At 35.9% G+C, this 26,288-nt stretch overlaps 5 protein-coding genes across 5 annotated transcripts; 4 read left to right on the forward strand and 1 right to left on the reverse strand.

Annotated features, from left to right (window-relative positions):
• Positions 1 to 2,829: 2,829 nt before the first annotated feature.
• GCK72_003632 (uncharacterized protein) lies at positions 2,830 to 12,381 on the forward strand (the record flags this gene model as incomplete). The annotated part of the gene is made up of 14 exons (XM_053724161.1): positions 2,830 to 2,954; positions 5,996 to 6,124; positions 9,847 to 9,966; positions 10,017 to 10,100; positions 10,149 to 10,241; positions 10,608 to 10,707; positions 10,867 to 11,039; positions 11,099 to 11,253; positions 11,299 to 11,407; positions 11,529 to 11,621; positions 11,669 to 11,849; positions 11,987 to 12,006; positions 12,133 to 12,232; positions 12,286 to 12,381. 14 exons carry the CDS (start codon positions 2,830 to 2,832, stop codon positions 12,379 to 12,381), a joined length of 1,578 nt encoding a protein of 525 aa, XP_053588355.1.
• A 4,908-nt stretch (positions 12,382 to 17,289) lies between these two features.
• On the forward strand, positions 17,290 to 18,928 carry GCK72_003633 (uncharacterized protein; the record flags this gene model as incomplete). Its single annotated transcript, XM_003094415.2, has 3 exons — positions 17,290 to 17,415; positions 18,150 to 18,308; positions 18,809 to 18,928. 3 exons carry the CDS (start codon positions 17,290 to 17,292, stop codon positions 18,926 to 18,928), a joined length of 405 nt encoding a protein of 134 aa, XP_003094463.2.
• A 1,808-nt stretch (positions 18,929 to 20,736) lies between these two features.
• Positions 20,737 to 21,697, reverse strand: GCK72_003634 (uncharacterized protein; the record flags this gene model as incomplete). The annotated part of the gene is made up of 4 exons (XM_053724162.1): positions 20,737 to 20,826; positions 20,870 to 21,483; positions 21,569 to 21,622; positions 21,676 to 21,697. The coding sequence occupies 4 exons, from the start codon at positions 21,695 to 21,697 to the stop codon at positions 20,737 to 20,739; spliced, it is 780 nt and encodes a 259-aa protein (XP_053588356.1).
• A 343-nt stretch (positions 21,698 to 22,040) lies between these two features.
• GCK72_003635 (uncharacterized protein) lies at positions 22,041 to 22,575 on the forward strand (the record flags this gene model as incomplete). The annotated part of the gene is made up of 3 exons (XM_003094419.2): positions 22,041 to 22,187; positions 22,237 to 22,377; positions 22,426 to 22,575. 3 exons carry the CDS (start codon positions 22,041 to 22,043, stop codon positions 22,573 to 22,575), a joined length of 438 nt encoding a protein of 145 aa, XP_003094467.2.
• A 448-nt stretch (positions 22,576 to 23,023) lies between these two features.
• On the forward strand, positions 23,024 to 25,197 carry GCK72_003636 (uncharacterized protein; the record flags this gene model as incomplete). Its single annotated transcript, XM_053724163.1, has 7 exons — positions 23,024 to 23,087; positions 23,287 to 23,480; positions 23,956 to 24,193; positions 24,244 to 24,356; positions 24,706 to 24,927; positions 24,974 to 25,123; positions 25,189 to 25,197. 7 exons carry the CDS (start codon positions 23,024 to 23,026, stop codon positions 25,195 to 25,197), a joined length of 990 nt encoding a protein of 329 aa, XP_053588357.1.
• Positions 25,198 to 26,288: the final 1,091 nt, after the last annotated feature.

The raw sequence follows: 26,288 nt of genomic DNA on the forward strand, positions 1-26,288 counted from the left end.
GAATTTTGAAATATTAATAGAATAGGCTAGGTCAAAGTTTTATCACTTTCGCGTGTGCTAAAAATCTGTCTAAACGCTATAATTCCCGTTCTCCTGAATCAAAACAAGGGTTTTTGCTCAATTCCTCATCTCCTAGCTTTTTCGAACATCTATATCGAAAAAATAGAGAAAAAACCCGAAAATTTGTTGGAAAACGTGAGGAATTGAACAATAATCTTGTCCGAGAGGAGTACACACCCGGCGGAAAAACTTCCACTAGTCCTCCTGTAGCTGATTCAATGCCATTTTCCTAAGTATCCCACACTTCCTTCCCCTTTGGTCTCTTTCTCTGTTTTTCAGACATAAAATTTTCAAAACCTTCCCCCCTCCCCCAGTCTACCATAATCACCATTTCCCTTATCCGTCATTCACATTTCAATTTTTTAAGTATTATGACTAACTTCCTGTCATTTTTACTCTGTATGAAATTCGTTCCATCTTCATCAGAGAACTTGTCATGTATTATGTCTAGAATAGAGGCTTAGTCAGGAATTCGTTATTCTGAAAATGAACGGATATGCCTTTTTCTATGGAATGTGGCTAAAATCGTAATTTGAGTTTTAGTAGAGTAACGCAGACTTTCAAAATATCTGCCCGGCCCTGCCCGGAGTAAAAAATTGTGGGCAATTTTTTCACAAAATTTTTCGAAATTTTAAAGAAATTTGTATCAAAAATAGTCAAAAATCCTATTTATTGAGCTTTTGTCGATAGTTAAAATATGTCGAAAATTCAAACTTTTGCACTGATACTCGGGCCGGTGATGCCCAGAAAAAAATCTCTAATGTTTTCTGGTAATGTTCGCAAAATATGATTTTTTGTTGTTTTTTTTTTCCTCACTCTGTTTCTCTCCAGCTGAAAAAGGATACTTCTTAAATTACATACATATGTGTATAAGCACATTCTCTCTCCCATTCCAACGAGACCCTACCTTTGCTTGATTATTAATGTTGTTTTATTATTTTATATTTTTATTTAAAGTAGATTTTTATTTTAGAATTATTTTCAGTTTATAAGACGGAAGGAAATACGATTTCAAAAAGGACAACTATGTGCTGGAGCTATTTTTGATGCATTTTGGGTCAAAATGTTCCGATTTAAAAGACAGCGACCGGAAAGGTGAGTGAGACAACAAAAGGGGGACACCTTTCATATAAATTTGACAGAATTGAAAATGTCTGGAATATTCTAGGAAGCTCTTAAAAACAAAGAGTCTAGCAATAATAAGTTTTGAAAACTAAAAACGTATGCGCTGGAGAATTAAAAGTATCAGGGAAAGTAATCTTGGTAATACCAGAATTTGAGACCTCCAAAATTTTAAACTTCCTAGAAATATAATGGACTGAAACAAGCTTTCAAAGTAAAAATATATCAAATTTGAGCCTGAACTAAATACATTTGAGATATTGTTACCGCGAAGTTAAAAGGACTGCAAGGAAACTATTGAGAAGAATGCACGTCTATAATATTGTACTTTCGTTTCGCGAGAGTGGATCAATAATTATGGAGATTGGGAGACAGTTACTGTAGTTTTTTTAGATTTCCCGCGAAAGTTGGTTTATTAGCACATATTAGTATGATATTACTATCGCACCCTGATTATCTTTGCTATCTTTTTTTTGTTTCTGTAACCACTTGAGCACGCATTTCTTGAAATGACGTATTTTTCTTCACCTTCATCCATCTATGGTCGTCAACTGCTCAAATATCTCAGAGAAGTAGATCATCTCATAAATTTTTGAGGAGGATCGTATTAGACAGACAAAAAACAAGTGATCTTTGAAAGTCTTCCTGTTTTGCCTGAAATTTGAATCCTGTGGACTTTGATAGTTTTAAATTTTAAAAGAACACATTTAAAAGTAGCTTAGTGATCTTTAGGAAAGTTTCAAGGTCCTTCCGTTCAAATTACTATTAGTCACTCGCATGAATAATGGTTGATGAAAACGCATTACAATTTGAAAATGATGGAATTATTTGGATTTTCAAAACTATGCTCAAATTTGATCACTCTCAAAAATGAATCTCAAGAGATGTGTGATTTTGACCTTTCAATTCCAACAAAATGTTGAAATTTTATTGCTGGAACGCAATTGTGTCTATCTGCTACTCTTCTCTCCTCCCACACATGTGACAATAGATCATCGCCGAAATCTCTCACGGAGATTTATAAGAAAAGAAGGAAAAAGAGACATTCCCTTCTCCCGTGTGTGTGCAAAAATGATAACATGGCGGAAAAAGAAAGGAGAGGGAGAGAAAGTGAATAGCAGCTGCCAGGATCACAGGTCCGAAGTGAAAGTGGAGGAAATAGTGTTGATTGAAAATAGACGCAGACAATGAATCCATCGGAAAAGGTCGGCGACGAGAGAGGAGACCCAACGGTTTTTGAAACGTGTTAGAAGAGTGAGCTGGATTCACTTTTGAGTCGAGAGATTTGGAGTTTGGGTTGATCTACTTCTCTTTCGTCTCAGTTCTTCCTTTCAACATTATTATAAGCTTTTTTTTTAAAGTGGTGTATTTTTTCAGTTTTAACTTGAAACTTTCAAGTTATCAAGACAAATTATTGCATCATTGCACAGTGAGTCCTCTGATCAATTGGCCACCCCAATTAGAATCTACTTAATAGCCTTTATTTTTGATTCATTGAACGTAGTTCTGATGATTCTAATTTATAACAGTTTTGTTCCTAATCTTTTAACTTTTTTTATACATTTCTCTATCTTCGTTTACGTGCTCTCCTCTTTATAACCAAATAAAACTCTTCATTCAATTTTCTAGTGTGGTCATTAGGACCCGATGCGATTCGGCGGTCGACGACATCGTTATGAAAGCAGTGACGACGCTGATTCGATCGATTCGATGTCGGTACAGCAGAAAAATAAGGAAAAAGAGGAATGGAAGTGGGCACAGTCGTTGGCAAGGTTAGATCTCAGGGGAAAACTTTTTTCAAGTACAAAGTACCTAGGATCCTTAAGAGAAAGTTAGTCCCATGAAATCATAGATACTTTTAGAAACCAGTTTTTCCGGAGGCCCACAATCCCACAAAGGACCCGGAAAATGGTAGATAGGCATAGGTGAGAAGCATGATTACTCGTTTCTAACTTTTCAAATTACTAGATTTTAATTTAATGGGTTATGCTTGACTACTGACTAACTTGGTCTCGCAAGGAATCTAAAATGCTATAACAGTAGTTCGGCCTGAAAAACTTCAAATTGTTCCCAAAAATCCTCTGAGTCACACTAAAGAAAACTTCCCCGTGATTTTTCCTTGATCTTCGAACACTAAACCTTAAAAAACACTTCTTTCGTTTAAAATGTATTAAATTTTCTGGAAATCTCTTTCTCTCTTTGGGGGTGGAGTGGGAACAACACTTTTTTTTTCTGTCCCACCAATTTTCATTTCATTCAACTCCAATCTCACTGAGTATTTCGTTTATCTCAATTGCTCTTGTGAGTCACTTAAGGAAATAAGTAACAATGAGATATTTGATGGTTGAATTGGACAGCCGGAAAAGTTATCGGTAAGTTTGAAATGGGCTGATTGCAATGTATACTGCTCTATCGTACTCTCCTACAATCTGAAAATCTATTTCCAGCGGAATATAGTTTTTCTGTTATTTTGCTAAACACCAAATCCAGCAGGTCCTTAAGTGTCTACAAATCTGTTTTTCTTCGTCTAATTCTCGTCCCACCTGGCTGAGCAAAACAACTTATTCAGATCATGTTACGTCAAAAAAGTTTGCAACTTTTTTCTCTCTCATTTTCTCACTTTTTTCATTTCGCATTCCACAAGCAAATGACGTCATATCTCTTCTGGCATCCCTCGCGTGCCGAAACGTTTTTGCAGAAGTAGAAATATGAAGTTTACTGAGATCGTACATTTTTGAACTTACGATTCTTACTATTATTCTGTTTCTAATTTCCGTTTGAACCTAAAACTCCAAAACTTGAAGGGATAGCGAATTCTCCGGTAAAAAGTTTACAAAACGGTTAAAACGTGTTCGGCCAGGGATCCTTACAAATAGTTTCAAAATTATTAGCTTTTAGATTTGGTCTTCGAGAAAGCTCAGATTTTGAAATAAAATCACGTGGTTTCGAAAAAGTTTCATAATAAAATTGCACTTTTACCCTCCTCCTTTATGACCCCTCTGCTCTCTGAACCATGCAAGTAGTGCTCAAATGGGTGTCAAAAACCTTGTTCTTCTTCTCCCGACTAACTGAACTGCTGACTACGTCATCTACTCAAAAAGAGCACATCCAAAAAAGGTGTGCTCTCCATTTTGTGGTTTTTAGGGAGCCTGAGACAAATCGACAGTCATTTATTATATTTCTCTTGTTTTTTGGTTTCTTGATCATTTTTATGAGATTGTGTTCTAATTTCGTTGGTCAAAATTTTGATTGTTGCAATCGCAACATAAGCTTTCTAAATACGAACAAACTCACGTTTTTCAATATTTTGGAGATCAGGGGAGACAGATAATCAGACATGCAGACATCTGGAAACACCAGTCAGACATCTGTACTTCATCTCCCCCCCCCCCCCCCACTATTATCTAAAGTGCATTTCTTATAAAAACAAAGTTCATCTTCCGCACTCATTTATATCATCCACTTCTCCCTCCTATATATTACATGGTTAGTCCTTTTCATCCTAGTCTACCCTCATTTCCATGAGCTCCTCCATCCTTTTTCTCTTTTTTCGAAAGATCCCTTCTTCATTCCATGGCCATTCCCTCCTTCTGTCCAGCAGTTTCATTTTCTTTTTCTATCACTCCATCTGCGTCTCTCTATTCCTATATGCTCTCTCTATTGGCTCCGCCCAATTTTCATCTGACTCGTCAAAAGAGAGCAAAGGGACTCACACACACCTCATTATTAAAATTTTCGCGTCGCTTGAAAGAGAGATATTTCTATCATCTGGAGGGCGAGGGCGAGAGCTATTGTTATTATTATTTACAACTTGATATATTTGTAAATATAAATATACTAATAATCTCTGATGTTTTCCTTTTTCCGATGAACTCACTAATGATTGAACCATGATCGACAGTCTGATCAGGTAGGACTTTGTAAAAATTTGTGACAATTGGATATTCAAACAATGAGATTTACAAAAATCAGTTACTGATAATTAAATTTGTTAAAAACTCTCTTTTATTAATCATAAACCATCCAATTTTTAACAGCGAATGTTGCAATAAAGAAAGTGATACCATGTGTTTGCGGACTTTAAATTTTTTGCCTGACGCGAACATCGCTAAAAATCTGTCCAAATAAAAAATTCAAGTTATTCTACTTTTTTCACCAATTCCTAGATCGAAAACACATCTATCATCTCAAGAAAACAGCGAAAAAAGGCATCACGCTATAGAATTTTAATTTTCCAATTTTTTTCTCTTGAAGCATGTATTCGGGGAAAAGAATTAATTAAATTCCCCTTTATTCTAGAATAAAAGATGTAGGATGAGAATTAATGGGAAAATTAACTTCGTGCCTCTAATTAATAAGAAAAATTGATTTGATAACAGTTTTTTTCTAAAGAAACCCCTTGAGGGACTGTCTACCAAAAACGGATGATGTGAATAATTGACTGACGTTTGCCATGATAGTTATCCGATGATCTGGATGAATAACTACGTCATGATGATGAGCCTATTTTTTATCCGGTTTTCGTTTATTTTTCCAGAAAAAAAATATTTAGAGAATCCCCACGTGTTTCCGATTGAATTTGATATTTCTGGATTGAAAAAAAAAGTGAAAAAGCTGAAAAATCAAACTAGAAAAGTTTTCATTGATAAACTAAAGTAAGTAGTATTGTTATTTTGATTACTGTAGCTCTTTTATATCAGTGCAGTTTTTTAAAGTTACAACCATACATACTACTCAAAGCTATTAATAAGCTGATTACGAACCCAAAATCGCTGCGAAATTGAATGTGAAACAATAACAAATATTTTTGCAGACGCTTGGAACAAGTGCTGAACGTGCATCCAGAGAAATACCAAAATGGGTGTAGCAGTCAAAGACCAAGTCGTCAATCGTCACCAGATCAACTGTTGGCGCCCACCAGGAGTAGAAGTGCCGATTTCGGGTTAGTTTTTGGTAAACCAACTTTGATACCGTAATCCACCTACTCTCTCTAAATGATGATCCCCAGGTCTTTGATTTCCCAAAAGTGTGCCTGAACACGCTTTCAGTTCGTTTCTAGAGCTCATAAATTATATATTATCCAGAAAGTTTAGCGATGAGATGAGTGAAACTGAATGATCAATTAGGCGAGGCATGATATACTTGTTTTGGTGAAAGATATCTTGTTTTGATGAAGTCGATTTGAAAATATCTAACATAAATCGCATCTGAAAATTCTTTTGACTTACTCGTGAGAAAGTGGGATGTTGATCAAGAATTGATGAAACTGGATATTGTTACAAGAATTCGAAGGATAATAATGAAATATAAAAAGTGAAGAACGACTAGACAGTAAGAACTTATAAAAGAAATATGTAACACGAAAAGTGTAGTGTAGTATAAAAATGAGCATTCAGCATGGACTCGGATCCTATTTTTGAGTGTTATCGAATATTTGTATGGAAGAAAATTTAAATAAAGAGTCAGTGGTGATTTGCATTTAAAAAAGTTTCCAAATCTTTCAGATAGTAGTGTAGTACCCATAATATCTTTGTACCTTAAAATATATTGCCCATGAGTGCAGTCTGTATCCATGTATACTTTTGCGTGCTTGGCCATGAAGTAGAATCCCCAAAGTAAGTTTTTCGGATTTTCAGCCAGAATTTTTTTCGAATTTTTTCTTGTTTTTTCTTTTACTTAAACTTTGATATTCTGGATGAACAGACATATTTTCGGATGCTTCTCTCCTTTCAAAAAACAAAGTGCCACGAGTAATTCCCCCAAAAAGAAGAAGACATACTTCTTCCTCTCTTCCATATTGTTCATTCCTCAAAATAGAAGAAAACCCAATTAAACAAGAGCTCTCATTTTTTGCTGTTTCTCTTTTTTGCGTTTTTGGTGTCTCCACACACTTATTCTTCCAAACCCCGAAAAATACTGCAGAACATTCAGAATTTTCTAGATTTTCTCCTAGATTCATTCCATCAGATTCATTTTTTTACATATGAACGCACTTTGATGTGTGGTGACGGAAACGGAAGTGTCTGGTTTGGGATTTTTTGGAGTTTTCGGTGGAAAGAGGTTCTTTTCGAGTGTGTACATATTCCAATTTTCATTCTGATTCTATTATTCGATTTCTGAGAATTTGCCATGTGGCGCTTCAATCGAATACGGAGGTAACACTTAATTTTTAATTTTTTTTATTTTTAATTCTGAAATCCCTGCTATCAGTACTTCATTTTCACCTGATAGTTTGCAAACGATTAAACCTATTCCCTTGTGTTCAATTTCTGAATTTCAAAAAAATAAAGTCTGGAAGCGCTTGTTATGCATCTAGGTTATTCCTTTTTTTCTTATTTTTTCGAAAATTATTGCATTGAAAAGATGCGACTCAATTGAATTTGTTTTTTATGATTCTTCTCATTCCATTCCTTTTCTCGTCCTCGTAAAAAAGGAGGATTATATGAGAATGTAGTAAGAATACATATATTGTGTTGTATGGATTATCAAGTAGCACAAGAAAACATTTTTCGTTGTTTTTCGTTTTCTTGTTCAGGAATCGATAGAAAATGAGTTTGTTGGACAGTGTTTTTTTAAAATAGACTTGAGTTAAGGTAGAATAAAACATAAATATCTACATTTGCTTGTTTCCAAGCACCCTCCGATTTCTAATAGTGGATTTTTTATTCATATATTCGAAGCAGAGGAAAACGTCATATAGGTTTCTATGGGGAAAAAATTGGGAAATGTTGGAAAGAAAAGCTTATTTCTATTCTTCCCACTCATTCTCCTTTTCTGCACTCGGAAAACTTAAAATAAATAGAAATAATAAACAAATCTAGTGTATCTTTTTATTTAGTGTTCTTGAAACAAGTCGTCTTGCTTTTTTCTCTCTTCTATAATAAACTTTACTTAGAAAAAAACCTTTCTTGACGATTTTTCTCCAAACACTTCTGCCATCTTAAAGTTCCTCATATTTCAAAAAATAGGTGTCAGTCTTCTTTTTCTTGCTAAAATTTGAGCATTTCCTGTTCTTTTTCCTTTTTTTTCAAAAAATATATCCAATTACCAAAGGATAGAACAAAGAAGAGGTCAAATTTTTGTTAGTTGGAAGGATTTTTGAATTTTCCTTATTGTTGAGAGTTTTACTGAAAGAAAGCATCCCAATGCAGGCCTAACCAGGCTTTGGAATTGTCTCAACTTATGATTTTATAGCATCTACATGGTAGTTCGGCACAGTTCTTACAACTACGCTTCTCCGAAATGCCCTTGACAAATGTCTCTTTCTCTGAGAGTCTCTCAATTTCGCACACAATTTTATCCGGCTTCGGTATAGCGCGGTTGTAAAAAGCGTGCCGTATTAATATAACTTTCCAAACAAACTTTCTTCTTAAGAGAAACAACTGAAAGAGAGAAATGAGAGTATCTAAAAATCATAAAGTGTAACTGAGAGAAGGACCGAAGCTCACCATTATATTTATGTCTAGAATTTTGAATACGATCAGAGTTAGTGAGTACGCGTTCCCCTCACGTTACCTTCTCTCCCAGAAGTAATTCATCAATTCGTCAGGTTTCTCTCATAAATGACACGCTACTATTCAAAATATCCCTTCTTTCCTTGCAGCTCCAGAAAGATAGATTGGTCATTTCACAAGAGTGAGAGAAAAAGAGATTATGCAAACGGGGGGTCCGTTTAATTTTATTACGACATGAAAATGAGAAGGGGAGGGGGAGACCTGACGGAGCCATGAGAGAGAAGTGTGTGTCACCTGTTCGTTTCATGACTTCTTCTTCTTTATCTTTATACTCGTTCCTTCTCCTTCTCTTAACTTTTCTCATCCTCCACACACACTCGTTTTCACTAGTTTGACATCAATTTCTCAGGTCAATCTTCTTTTTTTTTCTTTAGTGAGATAAGAGCAGTTTGAACTAGAGATTGATTGAGTGGTTTTTGTGTGAAACAATATGAAAACTAAGTGAAGATTTGACTATTTAAAGCATTTATTGTAATTCATGTCAGTGAACTCTCAAAAGCACTTTATTGCAACTTTTATCGGTCTTTCAAAATGTCAAAAATGTATACATCTTTTCAATAATTATTCCTGATTCAAAGAATTCGGCCCCATAGCCCCAAAAACTCAAAAATGTCTTGTTACCAAAAAAAACAAGTGCGAAAGTGTAGTATAAAACCAGGAATTTTATCTCTTCTGGCCCTTCCTCCAGATGTCGTTGACTCCTTCTCCCCTCCCGTCGGACTCACCCAACACCACATATCTTTGAGAATAAAAAAAACGAGAGGAGAGGAAAAAAGATTCAAACTTTTTGTTTTATGATTTCACAGTGAAATGAGACGAGAAGGTTTTTGGCACACAACTACTACTTTTTGACTAGAGAAAATAATTTTTGTTGTTTAGAGAAAAAGAAGGTCCATTGAGCCGTCCCTTCTCGTTCTCTCATGTTTCTTTTTTTTGTTTTGTTTTCTTAAACGTCGGGGTAGAAACAGGTAGAATGAAGGTTTTTTTGGTTTTTATTCGGTAGTTTCATTACAATGTAAGTTCAGATTAGGCATGTTTATAACTTTGCTGATTTAAATTACAAGAGTTGATAGTTTTTCAGCTGAAGATGTCCAAAACAATCTGAATAAAAATTTAGTTTTCTGTTTAAAAATTTTTTGAAAACTTTCAGCAGAGCCGCTGAAATGGCAAGTGGACACAGTGAAGAAGGAAAAGGAATGCTTCTACGAAATGGAGATGACAAAGTTCGACACCCAAGTCCACAACGTGGCACTCCTGACAGCTCCAGCACGTGAGTGATCCACCAACAATTTAAAAATAATCCAGCTCAAACATTTTCAGACAAGGCCACCAGTACGCGGATCAAATCGTTACTATTAATGTTTCTGGCATGAGGTTTCAAACATATGAGAGTACATTGGCAAGGTAAGTCTTACTGTTACCGGCCGGTTTATCGAAATTCTCTCATTTCAGATACCCCAATTCTTTGCTTGGAGACCCTTCGAAAAGACAAAATTATTTTGTTCCCGATACCAACGAATTCTTCTTCGATCGACATCGAACGACGTGAGTTGTAGAATCTAAAAACGCAGACATTGGTAACATTGATGGTTTAGAAAAAACTGAAATAATACTCAATACTGATAAATTTGTAGAAATGACACGTCAGCCTTCGAATATAGAAATTATCTGTAAGCCAACTTCAGATTTAACAATTTTTTTGAATTTCGCGCCAAACATTGGTGGTGTTTTTCTTGCTTATTTGTTTGGCTTTCTCTATACATTCTGTGTATCCCAAGAACCTCTTTTTGTCGTTTACTGGAGAAACACCATCTAACCATTTTTGGATGATATATAAAGAAATTGTCCGTATACATTTCCTAGTCCAAATTATTTTTTTGATGAAATTTTTGAAACAATTTTTTTTAACAGATTCGAGTCAATATTGTACATCTATCAAAGTGGTGGAAGAGTGAAACGTCCCGAAATTGTTCCTATTGATGTGTTTTTGAGAGAGATGAGGTTCTATCAGGTAGGAAAAAAAATATGGTCAGAAAAATTCATAAATAGAACATTGATCCTTAAATTTTTTTTAAGGATGAGCATACAACGTGAGCAATTTAGTTAATAATATTGAACCCTCTTCCATTTCAACCACGCGTACTTTTTCTACTGTAATTGTCCGTTCCAGATGGGCGACGAACTTCTTGAAGAGTTCTGGATTGCAGAAGGTTACGAAAAACCGAATGAAGTTATGATGCCAACAAATAAGACGCAGAGAAAGATATGGGAATTGATGGAATATCCAGATAGTTCTTTATCAGCAAGGATTATTGCATTCATTTCAATTGCAGTTATTGCATTGTGAGTCCTCCGTGAACTTTTAAAACTAAGAAACGGAATGACAACCATATTTTTTCCAGATCTATTATATCATTCTGCTGGGAAACGGTTCCATCTGATAACGACGAGAAACTTGTAAACATCACCACAGGCGAGATGATCGAAGAAATGGATGAAAAGCACTACTCGCCATTTTTCTGGATCGAATTGATGTGTATTCTTTGGTTCACGATTGGTTAGTTTTTTTAGATCTCTTAAGTTGAAAAATGAAATATTGTAGAGCTGATTCTACGATTCATCTCATGTCCATGCAAAGTGGTATTCGCGACGTCTATTTTGAACATCATCGATTTTGTGGCTATCGCACCATTCTTTGTCAACTTTTTCTTGTGAGTTCTTTTGAAATGAATATAGAATTAAATCCTTTGCCTTGTTAGATAGTAAAAATTTCCATCTACATGGATGGAAATGAATTAAACATCCCAAAACATAGAATCTTCGGCTTTTCAGCGCCGACACGAGCAAATCCAACTCTTCAATGTCGTTTGCCGTATTACGAGTGCTTAGATTGGTTCGAGTCTTCCGAGTTTTCAAACTCAGTCGGTACGTTTCCTGTATGTACCACTTATGCCTTTAATTTATTAATTTAGACATTCCGTTGGTCTCCAAATCCTTGGGAAAACATTCCGATCTTCTGTACAAGAGTTTTGTCTTCTTATCTTTTTCATGGCTATCGCTTTGGTACTTTTTGCATCTGGAATGTATTTCGCGGAACAGGGAGAACCGAATTCAAAGTTTACTTCTATTCCTGCAAGCTTCTGGTTTGTGTTGGTGAGTTGCGGCAAAGTGCGAACATACAAAAAATACCAATTAAAAATCTACAGTAATTTAGAGATGATGAAAATTGTTATTCAAATATCGATATAACGGTTAGCATAAATACAAATTTTCATTATCCCTATTTCCAGGTTACCATGACAACTGTTGGGTAAGTCTCTACAATATTTCGATAAGTGTTGTTTTTTGGTCTTTTTGAAATGTGCCGTTCCGTCTTGTGGTTTTAGTGTTGTCGTGAAAACTCTCGCTCCATCAGTATTCAATAATTATTTTATAGATACGGAGATCTCGTCCCACTCAGCCCGTTCGGGAAAGTGGTTGGCGGTATGTGCGCAATGATTGGTGTTCTCACTTTGGCACTTCCAGTTCCAATCATTGTAAGAGAAACAATTGTTGATTTTCTCAATTTTATTGCAATTTGCAATTTCAGGTTGCCAACTTTAAACACTTCTACCGCCAAGAAAATCGGCTAGCCTCCATGAAAAATACTTCAAAGGGTGAACCAGAAGACGATGACATCGCGTGACGGTGTGAAGGCCTAACGACAAGTTGTGCATCTGAAGTTCTAAGTCAGTGTTGTTCCGAAACCTCATCCTCACGGGGCGGGTCAATGGCCGTACCTCAATCAAGTACTTCTGCACTGAGTAGTCGAAGGCCGTCTACCATGTTCCCAATTTAATAGTTACCTGATTTTAATGTTTCCTTCTTTTTTTGACTTTTACGGGTTTCCTCTGTCATCGATTCTCGTCTATCTCTTCCTTTTTGTTTTTGAATATTCCGGTGATCTGTTTCCAATTTTTCTTTGTATCCCCATAAATATTTTCTGTTTTTTAAACCTAAGGTCGCGTTCACGACCTATGTTGTGGAAACTGTTATTCCCCTTTCAGGTTAATCCCATTTCAGTTCACTTCCTTTCAAGATGTCACGGTACAACATCTCTCGGCAGAAATCGGCACGACACTGTCTGCGACCTCTCGGTTTGCCGAGCTCTCGTCACTGTCTCGTCGAGACCTATCGATTGCGTATTGAGCAAGGGCCATTCGTTCTCTTTTACGTATATAATAAATTTTTTAAATGTATTCTATAATTCCAACATGTTTTAAATTTGTAAATCGTGGAGTGCTCAACAAACGTTCAGGTAAGAAACTTTAGAACTTCCAGGTACTCACAGTTAGACTAAAAATGTTTCGGCCAAAAAACCCCCAAGATCTTACTAGGGAATATTCTAAACGGACCGTTGAGTTCAGAAACAAGCACAAACACAATCAAAAAACAATCGAATTTTAATGTGAAATCAGTTTTCAAAAATTGGTGAATAGTCTCCAGAATCCAGATATTCTGGTCTGAAAATCCAAATTTAATACGTGATTTTTTTGATTTTCCACCTAAATGTAACTGTGTATCGCCACAAATATGATGGCATCTGAAGATGTCGGTCTTTGAAGCACACTATGAAAGTTCGACCCCGCCTGCGCCCAGCTTCCTTTTTGTTTTATTTTATTATTAATTTTACTTTTTTCATCTTTCTGAGCCGTTTTTCAATTGAATCAAACCAGAACTGCCCCGTGACCACTCCATGTAAGAAACAATACTTGGATTCCTGACAATAAATTATCAATGACCTGAGAAATTCATACATTATCTGGAAATGTATTATTTGTTTTGTTTTTTAATACTTCTTCCTAATGATCATGCAAAACATTGTTGTCTACTGTCACTTCACGAGATATGTCAGTTTCAGATGAACCATCGCATTTGATATTTTGCCATTTTTTCCTTGTTTTGCGGCGTCACAAAAAACAAGTGAGAAAAAAGGCAATTGAGATAAGTGGATAAAAAGAGGTCGCAACGAGTATTATGCAATTTTAAATACCTAAACTTTTTTCAAAAAAAAATCTAGCATGTAGCTTGTGATTTTTGATTTGGAATTTTCAAAAATGACGAACCTATTTTTCGAACACCGGATATGTTGACATTTTCAATAGGACCTTTACCATAGACACCTTTCTTATTTTCTGGGTTTTCCATAGCTCAATGTGTTTTTCTCAACAAGACACATGCCTTTAAAATAAACTTCCCCCACTCCTTGTCCATATCAAAATCTGCTCATTCTTTGCTTCTTCATATAAAAACTGTCACATTCTATTCGTATCCTTCACCCCCTCCCCCTCCCATCTCATCAATCCACCCTCTTATCTAAACTCTCATGATTAACATCTACATTTCTTCTCTTTGCTCTTCTCACCGCCAGAACTTAAAAGAGTTGTAGAGTAGTGGATCAAAAACCTCTTACTCTATTTTTTAGGGGGGCTCCATTCTGAAATATTTCTCCCTTAGGATGAGTCACGTCTTCTTCTGAACCTCATAGTTTTTTTCATGCTTCTTCTACAGCTTCTTCTTTTCTATCTGAATCGGACGTCTTCTTACACCGTCAATCAAATTGTCGTCTTCTTCTTTTCTCTATTTTTGCCAGAGGAAAAGGAAAAGAAGAAGAAGAAGAAAAAAAAGTATTTGATTCTTATCTTGATGCCTATAATTAAGTGAAATTGAGCAGCATCTTTCTTCTTATTTTTCTAATTGTTTTCTGGATTTAACAAAGGAGAAAACTATTTCCCAGTAATCCAGCTAATTTTGCCTATTCTGCAATTGACTAGACACCTGGCTCATCGAAGTGATTAAGAATAAAAAACTTCAAGTTTATAGGAAATTTCCATACGTACCGAGTCTACACATGTCCCTTCATAACTTGCATTAATAATCCTTTCAAGATCGCTCTCATTTTGAGAGACAACTTTCTTTGTTATGTATCCACTCCCACTCCACCACATTTAGACATTGTCCATTTTGAATGATGCTCCTGAACCCACCCAAGTTTTCTTCAGTTATTTTTGGCCCGTCCTCCAAATAAAACTAAAATTAGTATTCCAAACCAAGATTTCTACGTTTTTGGTTTGGAAAAAGTGGTCAGTACGTTTTTTCGAAAACTTTCGTGATTTCGCTTAGTGACTATAATACTCCATGCTCTAGAACTCCGTCCTTGAGAAGTTGAAACTTGTTCTATGATATCATATTCTTTTTTTTTCACACCAAAACACAAAGGAAGAGTCCTCTCCGAACAATGGGAATATACTCTCCCTATCCTCTTGGATCCCTATTTTACTAGTTAGTTTCGGTCAAAAAAGCAAGAAAAAAAAGAAGAATAAATAATGGTGCCAGGAACTGCATATTCTTCTCTCCTTTCCCGTCGTCCATTCTCATTTCCATGTTTTTATGGAATATCAAATGACAAAACTAGCAAATCTCTTATTATTCTTGAATAATAATAAAGATGCATACCGATTTTTTGAGAGAAGAACTGAGCTGACCATTTCTCAACTTTATTATTGTTGTTTGTTTTCTCGAGAATTTCAGAAGCTCAAATTTCTCTCAAGATCTTTCAACAAGGAGTAAAAAAAATGATGTTGTATGCAAATTCTTTGTTTATTGTATCCAGTTGTAACATATTGCCAAAAACCTCTAAGCAATTATGAAAAGAACAGATTTTCACAAACTGCAATTTTTTTCAGAAGTAAGTTTTCTTGTTTTTCATAGTTCGAGCTAAAACCTACACTATACAACTATACAACTCCAAAAATCAGTAATGCAATGTCTTCACAATTTCAAAAAATTCAGAGCTACAAAACAACCAGAATGTATTCTTTCTAATAAATATGTTTGTGATCCAAAACCTAGTTCTACCTTCTGGCAATATCCCCATCATTGAATTATGCAGGTCACGGAAAAATTGAATTTGTAGTCAAGTATTTAGATTCTTGGCTCTGCAGATTGTTGGCACTGATGTCTGTCATTTTTCCAAATGTCATTTTCCGATTTTCGATTCGGACGGAATTTCGTCAAGCAATGACACTTTTGTCTGGTTCATTCATCTTTTTTCTTCAGAAGTTTATTTTCGGGATATTTTTTTTTAGTTTTTTGACTTTCCCGATGAATGCTTGCTTTTCAAAATAATTGAGTCAAGTTAATCTATTAGATCATATCTAGTAAACCAAAAAAGAATTTGAACAAAAAACAAATACTGAGAACCAGAAAATTCAAACAAAGGAAAAAGCAATCTCCTATTCATGGAGTCATTGAGTTCACCTCTGTGGCTTTTTCAAAATGATCTTCTGGTCAAAACTTGATTTTTTGTGGGTTCCGGGTTGTTCGGACATAAAAACGGATGCAGTTAATTATTTGTCTGTGTTTACAGGATCATAATTAACCAAAGTTTTGCTGATCTTTTTTTAACTGCAACTATTATCGAAATAAAAAAGTTCCGACATTTTTTACCGACGCGTGTTTGCGGACTCAATGCAAAATTTCATAATTTAGCACTATGTCCGCAAACACGCGTCGGTAAAAAATGTCGGAACTTTTTCGTCGCGACAATAAGTGACTTCACTTTTTCCTTTTTAGTACAAAAAGACTACATTAAGTTTTTCTACAAAACAAGTGCGACATCATTTTTATAAGCTGGTGCAGATCCAATTCAAATTTTCTTTGAAAATACAACTACATTGTCGCCCAATTAAATTCAGACCCACGTATCCAATTTTCACGTCATAACGGACCAGTACGATTTTTATTGGGAAGCTCTATTGCTTTTTTGGGGTTAACGAGTTGAAAATTCGCACACGTCATCTAAGTGTTTTTGGGGAAAAAAAGTTCGAAATGTTATACAAGTCTAGTATGTACACAAGTTGTGTATTAAAAAAATGAAAAATAGGAGCCAAGAGGCCAAATATTTCAGACATTCCATCGAAAAACATGAACTTGCGATTTCATGGCAACTGATTTTCGAAACCAAGGTATGAAGACCTGAAAAATTATTCACGAATGGAATACTGTACTTTTAGTCGTTACATACGTCATTTTGAAAGCTCTTTTTTCAATATCTCTGTTTCTAATCCGTTCACTCATTTCTCTAAAGCTCCGCCTCGTTTACATAGCTTCCCTTCTTCTGCTTCCCGAAAATGGGCGGAGCTTGAACCAAAGGCTCCTCGTTTCCCGAAGAGAGATATACTCCTCATTTGATGTGAGATCTGGAGCACCATTCACCCCCTGGGGGTATATCACCCACGCGAACTTTTTATTTCTTTCTGTATTTTTTCTTTCTTGTTGATATTTGCTTAGTTAAAGTAAAGGATAGTCTTTGACCAGGAATGCAACAATTCTTTGAGTTTTGAGGGCTTGTTAACAGAAATAAATAGTTTTTTGCCTTAAGTCATGCTTTTAAAACTTTAAAACTATATGAGCCTACCCAGTCACTCGAAATTGTTACTACCGTATTTTCATTGTTCTATCATTCCGACACCTATGATTGATCGCCACTCTAATTTCCAGCACTTCAAACTCAGCGGTTCTATTTCTCCGGTTGTGTGTAGAAACACCTGAAATGAATACTTTGGCACTTTTGGCTGTTGGTGTTGCCGTCGTGTTTGCCGCCCCGAAATCGGCTATTCCCGGGGTTCCAGCATCTGTCAACGACGCTGACTACGTGGCAGCTGTCTATGGATATGAGGTAAGATAATACGACAAGTTTCAGTTTTTCGATTTCACAACGTGCCTTACTTCCCCCGAGTTTTTGCACCTTGTACTAACACTTGTAAAACTAACATTTGTGCCCTTCCCATCACTTTCTTCTCGAATTCCTATTTATTCCTGACGTAAAATTAGAAAAAAAGACGAAATACGCATTTCGTGCGAATCAAGAAGGCGGCAAAAATAGTGACATGCGCGTATTTACGAAAAGAAACCAGCATTTAAGAAAAACGAATTAGCACTGAAATGGATTAAGGTCGTTGAGGGTGGAAAGAAGGAGCATAGATCTTTTAGTGAGATAAATAGAAAATATAAACTTTGCTTGTTTATCCGCCTGTAAGACCGGACGTCCGATTCAATAGGAGTGACATCACGTTCACAAAGAGAGGTCGAATTCAATTTAGCTGTAATTTCATATACGGGACTTTTTCAACAGTTTAGTAAGTGTCCTTTTTTCCAAAAAAAACTAAATCATTCAGATTGAATTTCTTCACCCTGCATAGAAAGATTCTGGATCAAACTATTAGCGTTTTATTTTACAATTCTTCTTCTTACACTATTGTGAATGAATACTTATAGTTAGATTTTTACGTCACCAACATATTCCCCTGAGGTAATTGTGTTATGGTCGAAAACAATGAATGAGCAGATTAATGAAAATGAATAGAGCACAAATTTCATTTGTTCCCAATCTTCGTATTTTCCATACTCTAGGCACCATCACCTCTGTTCAAAAATGCTCCACTCCTCCAATCGAAGCGACACATTTCTCCGTCTTACGATGTTGAAATCGATGCTGGAAATATGAGAAATTTGTTGGATGTTGGAAAGAGAAGCGCTCCAATGGCCGCCGATTACGGAAACCAATTCCAGGTAAATCATGAAAAAATCATCTTGGTGGTAAAAATTTTCTCACACATCGTGTCATTCTCAGTTTTAGGTAAAATTAGAAAAGAAAACCTGAGCAAACCTCCGCTTACATAATTACTCTCCAGCAATTATCCAATTATCCAATTAGTCATGCTCACCCACTTGTTCCACGTCATCTCATCTGTTATCCGCCCTAACACTTCCGTTGCAGGAAGAAAAAAGCACATCCCATTACGTTTCCATTTCCCTTTTGTGAGTATGTAAAAGGGAGAAAGACTAGAATAGAAACAAGAGAGAAGAAGGGAAATGAAAGAAGTGAAAGGAGCAAAATGAAACGAAATCAGAGAAGAGGACACGAAAAGATTAAGGGACACATGTGGATGAATGTGAGAATCGTTTGACTTTACATGCTAAGTACATGCCTTACTATTAGAATTACTAAACTTGTAGCTTTTTTTCCAAGACTTATATAAAAACTATAGATACTATTCTATATCTTCCAGATGTACAACCGCTTGATTGATGCCGGAAAGAAGAAGAGATCCTCAATGATCTCTCCATCCTATCAATTCGAAGATGCTCTCGGACTATCTGACGCTTTGGAGCGAGCTGGACGTCGTTAGACCCACTCGAATAATTGTTTCTATCCAAATGCACATAGCCCCAACGAGTATTCCGAATTCTGCAATCTTCTAGCCACTAACTTTCCTTTCTCCATCTTACACACCTGTCCATTCTGTATGATCAGATCACAACAACTTCCGTCGACTTTTGACAAAAGAAACATCCAAAAAATAAATTAATGCGAAATCCAATTTGTCCCATCCTGTGTGCAATGCCATCCTTCCCTTTCTTTATTTCAATCCTCCAATTCCAATTTTCCACGAGAATAAAGTGTTTTGTTAGACCACTACCATTAACGTACAGAAAATAACTATTGCCTGGAAAGAAAAAGACTAAACCGGAAATTTGATACATCCACCCACACTTCCTAGTATTAATTTCAGTGAATGACAATAAACCGGAAGGTTTTTTAGTGAAGGAGGGCTGCAAAGGGATTGCATAGTAATAAGTAATTGAATGTTGTATTTTAAGGGAAACAGTGACGTGATGCGTCTGAATTTTAGATTCGATAGATTTTCAAAATAATTGCGCAGAAAATAGGCACATGTCTTCTAAGTTCATCATTAAACAATTTTTGTAAACCCCGTAAAAACTGCTGGTTGCGGTACAAGCAGTCTAGTACATTTTGGTTGGAGAATTTCCCAAAATCCTTATATCATTCTTAAAACCCAAAGGGTAAATTAGTAACGTTGTGTTTACTGGCCACACAGTGGGAGAAAGAATTAATCAATCAACCTAAAAACAAGAACAAAACAAACAAACACATACGTCGTGTCTATTACGGGAATTTCGTTCCAAACGGAAATTAGGTTCATGGGTAAAAAAAAATTCAGAATTTAGATGGATATGTGATCAGGGATCTGTTTGAACCAGATACCTCAAGTTGAGATATTTTTTTGTATGTTAAACTGTAAAGCGTTTTTAGTGGATGACCATGTCAAAAACGTGGGACATTCATCCAATGAGATATTCCTTCTTCCATTTTGTCTCACCGTCATTTGAAATTCTTTGCAAAGGGACAGCTCTCATTTGATATTAATAAAAATAAAAATATTTATTTTGTTTGGTTCTTCTTTTTTTCTGAATGACGTTACTTCTTGATAGAAGACATCTGGGAAACTTCCCATGAACTATAGAAATTATCGAGCAATCTGAGTTCTCATCTAGCTTTGGTCGTTCTGTTCACCTTCTTCCTTCACGGTGTATGTTATCCCAAGACAGCGTCACTTTTCTATAAATAACTTCAAAGAGAGAAGATAAACACTTTCACAAGGAAAATTGAGGAGAAAATTCGGGTGGTCGAGTTTAAATTGGCTAGAAGGGAAATCGAAAGGAGCAGTCTCGAATAGGAAAAGAGGGAGCAATAAAAGTTGAACGAACTTCAGGGAAAGCAAACTTTCGGAAATGATACATAGGGGTTTTTCCAGAGTTGGAAAACTTACGGGCCGGTCCGGCCGGCCCGGATTCAAAAAATGTCCACAATATTTTCACAAATTTTTTGAAATTTTCATTAAAAAATTGTCTAAATTCTCCAAAATTCTCGTACACTTCAGTTTTTATCGATGTTCCAAAACATAGTCGAAAATTCGACTTTTTTGCAAAAATATTCAAAATTGTTTCAAAACTTTTCAAATTTCTACAGGAGCCGGCCCGGAATTTCCCAACCCTAGGTTTTTCTAACTTGTTTCCTCCAGTTAGTTCCCAATTGACTAGTTGCGAAATGTTAAGTTATTTAGGCAGAAACATTTTAAATTCAAAATTATTGTTTTTATTATTACTATTTAAATTATTTGTGCTCTTCAAGTATTCATCCTTTAAGGTCTTTTTTCTTCTCTTCCTCGTCCGCCGTCTTCATCTTTTTTTCGTCACCATCCTCCGTTTTCTTTTTCTCCGGAACCTGTAAGAACAAGAATCATAGGGGTCCGAATTTCTCGACTCACCTCGTCATCTCCCCAATCGCTTTTGCAGTCATTGAAAGTTTGATAATCTTTGTTGACCTTCTCGACCTTCAACCCAGCTGCAATCGCTTTCTCCTTGTCGGTCATTTGGAACTGCTTTGGTGTCAAACCATCCAGTTTTGCATTATTCTGTTTTTCATTCTTTTCTTCTTTCTTTTCCTCAACCAAGTCCCTGGACAACTCTGTTTTTTTCGACTCGTCCATTTTATCTTTTTTGTCTTTTTCGGACTCCTTCTTCGATTCTTTCTTTGATTCTTTCTTCGACTCTTTTTTTGATTCTTTTTTCGACTCTACCTTTTTCTGAACGCTCTTTCCCTTCTCTTTCTCTTTTTCCGATTTTTTAATAGATTTATCTCTTTTCTTTTTCTCGCCGTCTTCTTCTTTCTTATCCTCCTCCGTTTTTCTCGACAATCCCTTAATTTTCGAATTGTCTACTGGTTTCGCATGTCTCGATGGATTGTCGATTGCACAAGTGGCCATGGCCGTAGTCGTCGCTCCACCGCCGCCCATTGTAGTTGTACCGAAGCCACTGGGAACATCTCGTTCGCGAGTTTTGGCACGCGTTATTTTCTTTCTCCCACAGAGGATGACCAGAACTGAAGAAAATTTTAATCGTTTTAATTTTTTAATTTAATTTATCATCGTTAAAATTCGATAGTGATAACTAGCTCAAAGGCATACCTGCACACGAAAATAGAGAAATGTTGATGTGAAACCACATTGACAGATTGAATCCTGGAAATTCGGAAACAAAACTATAACACAAGTGACCAAATGAACAGACTCACCAACTTCGTCATATCGAGACATTTTCAATGTGGAAATGATTTTCCTTTTAAAAATTAACCCGGGTTCAGAAAGATAAACTAATCCAAGGTCAGAGGGTCTGGTCAGGCTGAGGCGTGCCATGTTAGGCTGGACAGCCTTTTGAAAATTATTCAAATTATTCTTAATTATTTAATAAGATGCTTCTTTGTTAATTTGTTTTCTCTAACAACAATGCTACTAGAACATTCCTTAGTAGTTTTTATGTTATGCACAGCCAAAAATAAAAACAATTCAGAAATTGGGGTAGTGGGACAGAAAAAACGCGCTTCAAAATCACGTCAAAAATTGCGGAGAATCGAAAATTCATTTCCACGATTTGTTCGCCATGGCAAAAGAAGAAAAAGCGGAAGACATAGAGAAAATTCAAACAAAAATGATGTCCGAGTACTTTAGATCAAAAGCTAGAGAACACAAAAAATTGAAAAAAGTGATGGATAAAGCCGAGAAGAATAAGAAGAGTGTAGTGGAAACGGTAAGACGCAGAATAGCCACTGAAGTTGTGATAATACACATGGTTTCAGCGTCAACCGTTCCAGCCACTAACGTCCCCGACCGCTGATCCGTGTGATGTTCTTCACTCAATTGAAACAAAGTTAATGGACAATCAAAATGATAGCGAATTGATTGGAATTATGGATTTCCTGATTCCAGTGGTTATTGGGGTAAGATAGGAACATGAAATTGAAATCTAAGAACATTTTCCTTTTCAGATGTTCACATCGTCTCCCCACTGGTTAGTACGTGACAAAGCAATTGATTGCCTTCGCTCAATAAATCGAAAAATGGGAAGATCTTTGATTGATAAACACTTGAATACAGTCTCGAAGAAGCAAAAAGTTGTACTTGAAAACTTATTGTGAATAAAAGTCGATATTTCTGACTACTGTTGTTTTTTTTGTACTTTAACTTTTTTTGTTTATTTGGTCAATGTACTGTCCAGATGTCTTTCCTTCATCTTTGTGTGTTCCTAATAATCCCCCTTCTTTTTTCCCGCATACCACTTTTCCCGCGGACCCATCTACATTACTGAACGGACATCAGATTTGCGCATATCTTCCCTTTCCCTCTTCCTTCCTAAAAAGATAGGAATCAGAAATGACCTTTCGGCTCATCAAATCCCTTCTCTGATTATCTCTACCCCTCTCACTCCTCCCGCACTATTTCTCTCAATGACCTTTTATGACCGAAAAACGGGGGAAAGGGGGAGGGGACCAATCCAGTGTTACTGATTAGTACTGTTATTATTGGTTTCTTCTTTACTATATACTCATTTTATTTGGTTTCTAAGACATTGATATATTTCTTCTAATGATACTTTTTCTACTTATTATTTGTGGAATATCACTAAATTTTTCGCAGTGTGATATTATTGGTATGATTTTTTTAACTTTTTGAAATATGGTATTATTGTGTTATTCCGTTTCAAAGCAAATTAGTAAACGTTATTCAAAGTATTTTTCAAAAATTAATAAAAAGTGATCAACGAAAAAATAACCTTTAGAATCAATATTCAATTAGTAACACTGTAATAATACACGTCCAAAACTCAGACCAAATAGCTCTCGTTTCAGGAGAACCACGAATTCGATGTGCTCCTACTGGAATCACTGTTACTATAGAAACGGACAGTCCATTCAAAGGCGCTCTGTTCTTGAGAGGCTCCGCAGACAAACGGTCATGTAAAGCGGATTTTTCAGCTCAGCCAAGTCAGAATATAAGTTTTGAGTTTGGTTTCGATGATTGCCCAAGTAGGAGGAAGAGACAGGTGCGTGAAAAAGTAGTGTACAGTACGGTCAAAAGATTGTAAACTTTGGCCGTTTTCAGTTGAAATTATCCATCTTTGAGATTGTGGCATGGTAAAACTAATTGTTCCATCAAATATATTTTTAATAAATCGTTCAGATCAAAAATAGATCTCACAACTTTTTTGTACGGACACTCCCTAAAGATTTATGGTCATTTTAAGACGACAGCTTAAAAATCGCACTACTCTACACCAAAATTTGAGGGAGAAATTATTGTCTATTCGTAACTATCTAGAGAGTGTTCGTACAAAAAAGTTGTCAACTACAAAAATCAAGCTCTACTTTTAATCTGTATAATTCACTGAATATCTACTTAATGAAACAATAAGTATTACCATGACACACTCTCAAAGGTGAGCAATTTTAACTGAAAGCGGCCAAAGTTCACAACCGGTACTGTAAATAAAATTTAATTTGAAAACTGCCAAAATTCAGATTGTGGCTCCGCGTGGTATGACAATGTCCTCTGTGCTGGTCGTCTCATATCATGGATCCATTATTACCCATCGGGATATCGCATATCAAATCGATTGTTTCTATCGAGAAGAGAACAGTAAAGTGGAGACAATGCTTGCTGTTAACGCACCACAGCCAAGAATTCTGAGCGATGAACCGAAACTACCGACTTGTGATTATCGAGTGGAGGTGACTGGTGGGAAAGCGTCGGCTGGAGGTTTGTGATTATATAAATTTTAAATTAAAAATTATCGTTTCTATTTCCAGGTGTTGTCACATCATCACTATCCGAATCTTCGCAAGTGGCGAACGTCGGTGATTCGGTAATGCATATTTGGACATGTTCTGGAGATGCACCAAGTGATGTGTATTGTATTCAAGTGGGTTATATAGATAATACTATTTGTGATACATATGCATGCTAATAGAATTTTTTAAACTATTTTTTGTACAGTAAAACCTGTAATAGAGGCGCGCTAGCAAGCAAGAATTTGGAGCATCCTATCTCGGGTGTCTTTAAAGATATAAAAGTTTTTGAACTGAAGAAATATTTTATGAATATTAAGCTATATTTTGTCAGTTAGCAGTTTTTTAAAATATTTCCTCTGGGAACCGAGATAAACCGCTGCAACAGGCACCTCTTGGTGCGCCTCTATTACATGTTTCACGGTAAATCCGTTCCAGCAGTAACTGCGTATAGGTAGCATGTTCAAAATGGTTCTATTTCAGGTATACAGCTGTACGGCCGAAGATGGTGGAGCGGACACCGTGAAAGTGGTTGATGAAAACGGATGTACTACAGATGGAGAACTTTTGTCTCCTATCAAATATAAAGAAGGTTCGATGAGAGCAGCTGCCAGTTCACATGCTTTCAAATTTGTGGACAATCATATTGTATATTTCAAGTGTAATATAAGGATCACTGTGAAAAATCCCGCTGGCGAGTGTCCGGTGAGTGATATAAACTCTTTTTATGCGCTGCATTGTATATTTTCAGATCAACAACTGCTCTCCTGGTGGCTCAAACGGTTCGGTATCCCGTAAAACACGTTCATCCAACATGTTCGATCACCCTTTCATTCTGTTCAACCGGAAGTCGAAAATCATCAACCAACAGCCGGAAATTTTTGCAGAATACAATATTTTAGTGACTTCTGGAGAAATACTTGTTGAAGAGGAACACGCTAAAAATCATATTCTATCCACATACAGGCCAGATAAGGAGTTTTTATTTTCTCATAAAAAGGGTAGATACCTTCCAATAGTTAATCGCGGAAAGAAAAATTGGTCAATTGTAATTCCCTTCATAAATGTAGTTCTTACAATACTTTTGCTATAGTTCTGATACATGTATTGCAATTTTTGGACCCATCTTTAATTTTTTTAAATCCCCATCATCCGTTTCATCGGGTATTCCATCAGCTTTTTTTGTATTTCTTCCTTTGGTTTTTTTCAGTCTATTTTAAACATTATTTGCTTTAATTTTACTCCATAAATTAGTTTTTTAAACAAAAAGTTAATTATTCTACTTTCCAGCATTTCATTTCAGGTCTCTAAACCTCGTCCCTATTATATTATTTGTTACTTTATCATTTTTCATTGCATTTTCTACTTTGATCACTTCTTCTTCTTCTTATATTTCTGTTTCTTTCATTTTGTTTTTCATCGAGAATTCATAACGTTTATCATCCCGTCTCTTCTCCGTGTCGAAACTAAAAAACTGCAAAAAAAGTGTCCCAGTTTCAGGTTTGTTGCGTTTTGTCCTTTTCTTTTCTTGTGAACCGCGCCGCGTTCTGTACAGAAATACCGCGGATATCAAGAAGAAAATGGAATACTCGTTCTGTTTGGAAGAGTGAAAGCCGAAAGATGAAAACAATAGAAAGTGATAGGTAGAAAACCGGAATGTAGGGGGATGTGTACCTATGGCACGTATTTGTATTTAGAAGATCATATAGAGATTCTGCTATTTTAGGTAATGATTCATTTACCTTTTCAATTTTAGGGTATTGATAATTGTTATTTTTGTTTTTGTATGCATAAACCGTTGTTTGTAAACATAAATTGCGATTATTCAAAGTTTTCGATTTATTCTTAGGCCCACGGATACAAATGATTCTAAATTTGACTTTTTTACTACAAGCAGTACCACAAGGCACAACATCTCTTAAAACGACTACAAAAAATTGGAGTTGTACGCTTTTGACTAATGTTCATTCGTACACATAAAAAAGGGCCGAAGATTCAGATCAGAATAAAAAACTGGCCGGAAACGTACATAGAAAACGGAAATTAAACGATGCCGTCTTTGTCTG

The sequence above is a fragment of the Caenorhabditis remanei genome, chromosome II (genome assembly GCF_010183535.1).
Source record: "Caenorhabditis remanei strain PX506 chromosome II, whole genome shotgun sequence".
Classification (NCBI taxonomy): Eukaryota; Metazoa; Nematoda; class Chromadorea; order Rhabditida; family Rhabditidae; genus Caenorhabditis; species Caenorhabditis remanei.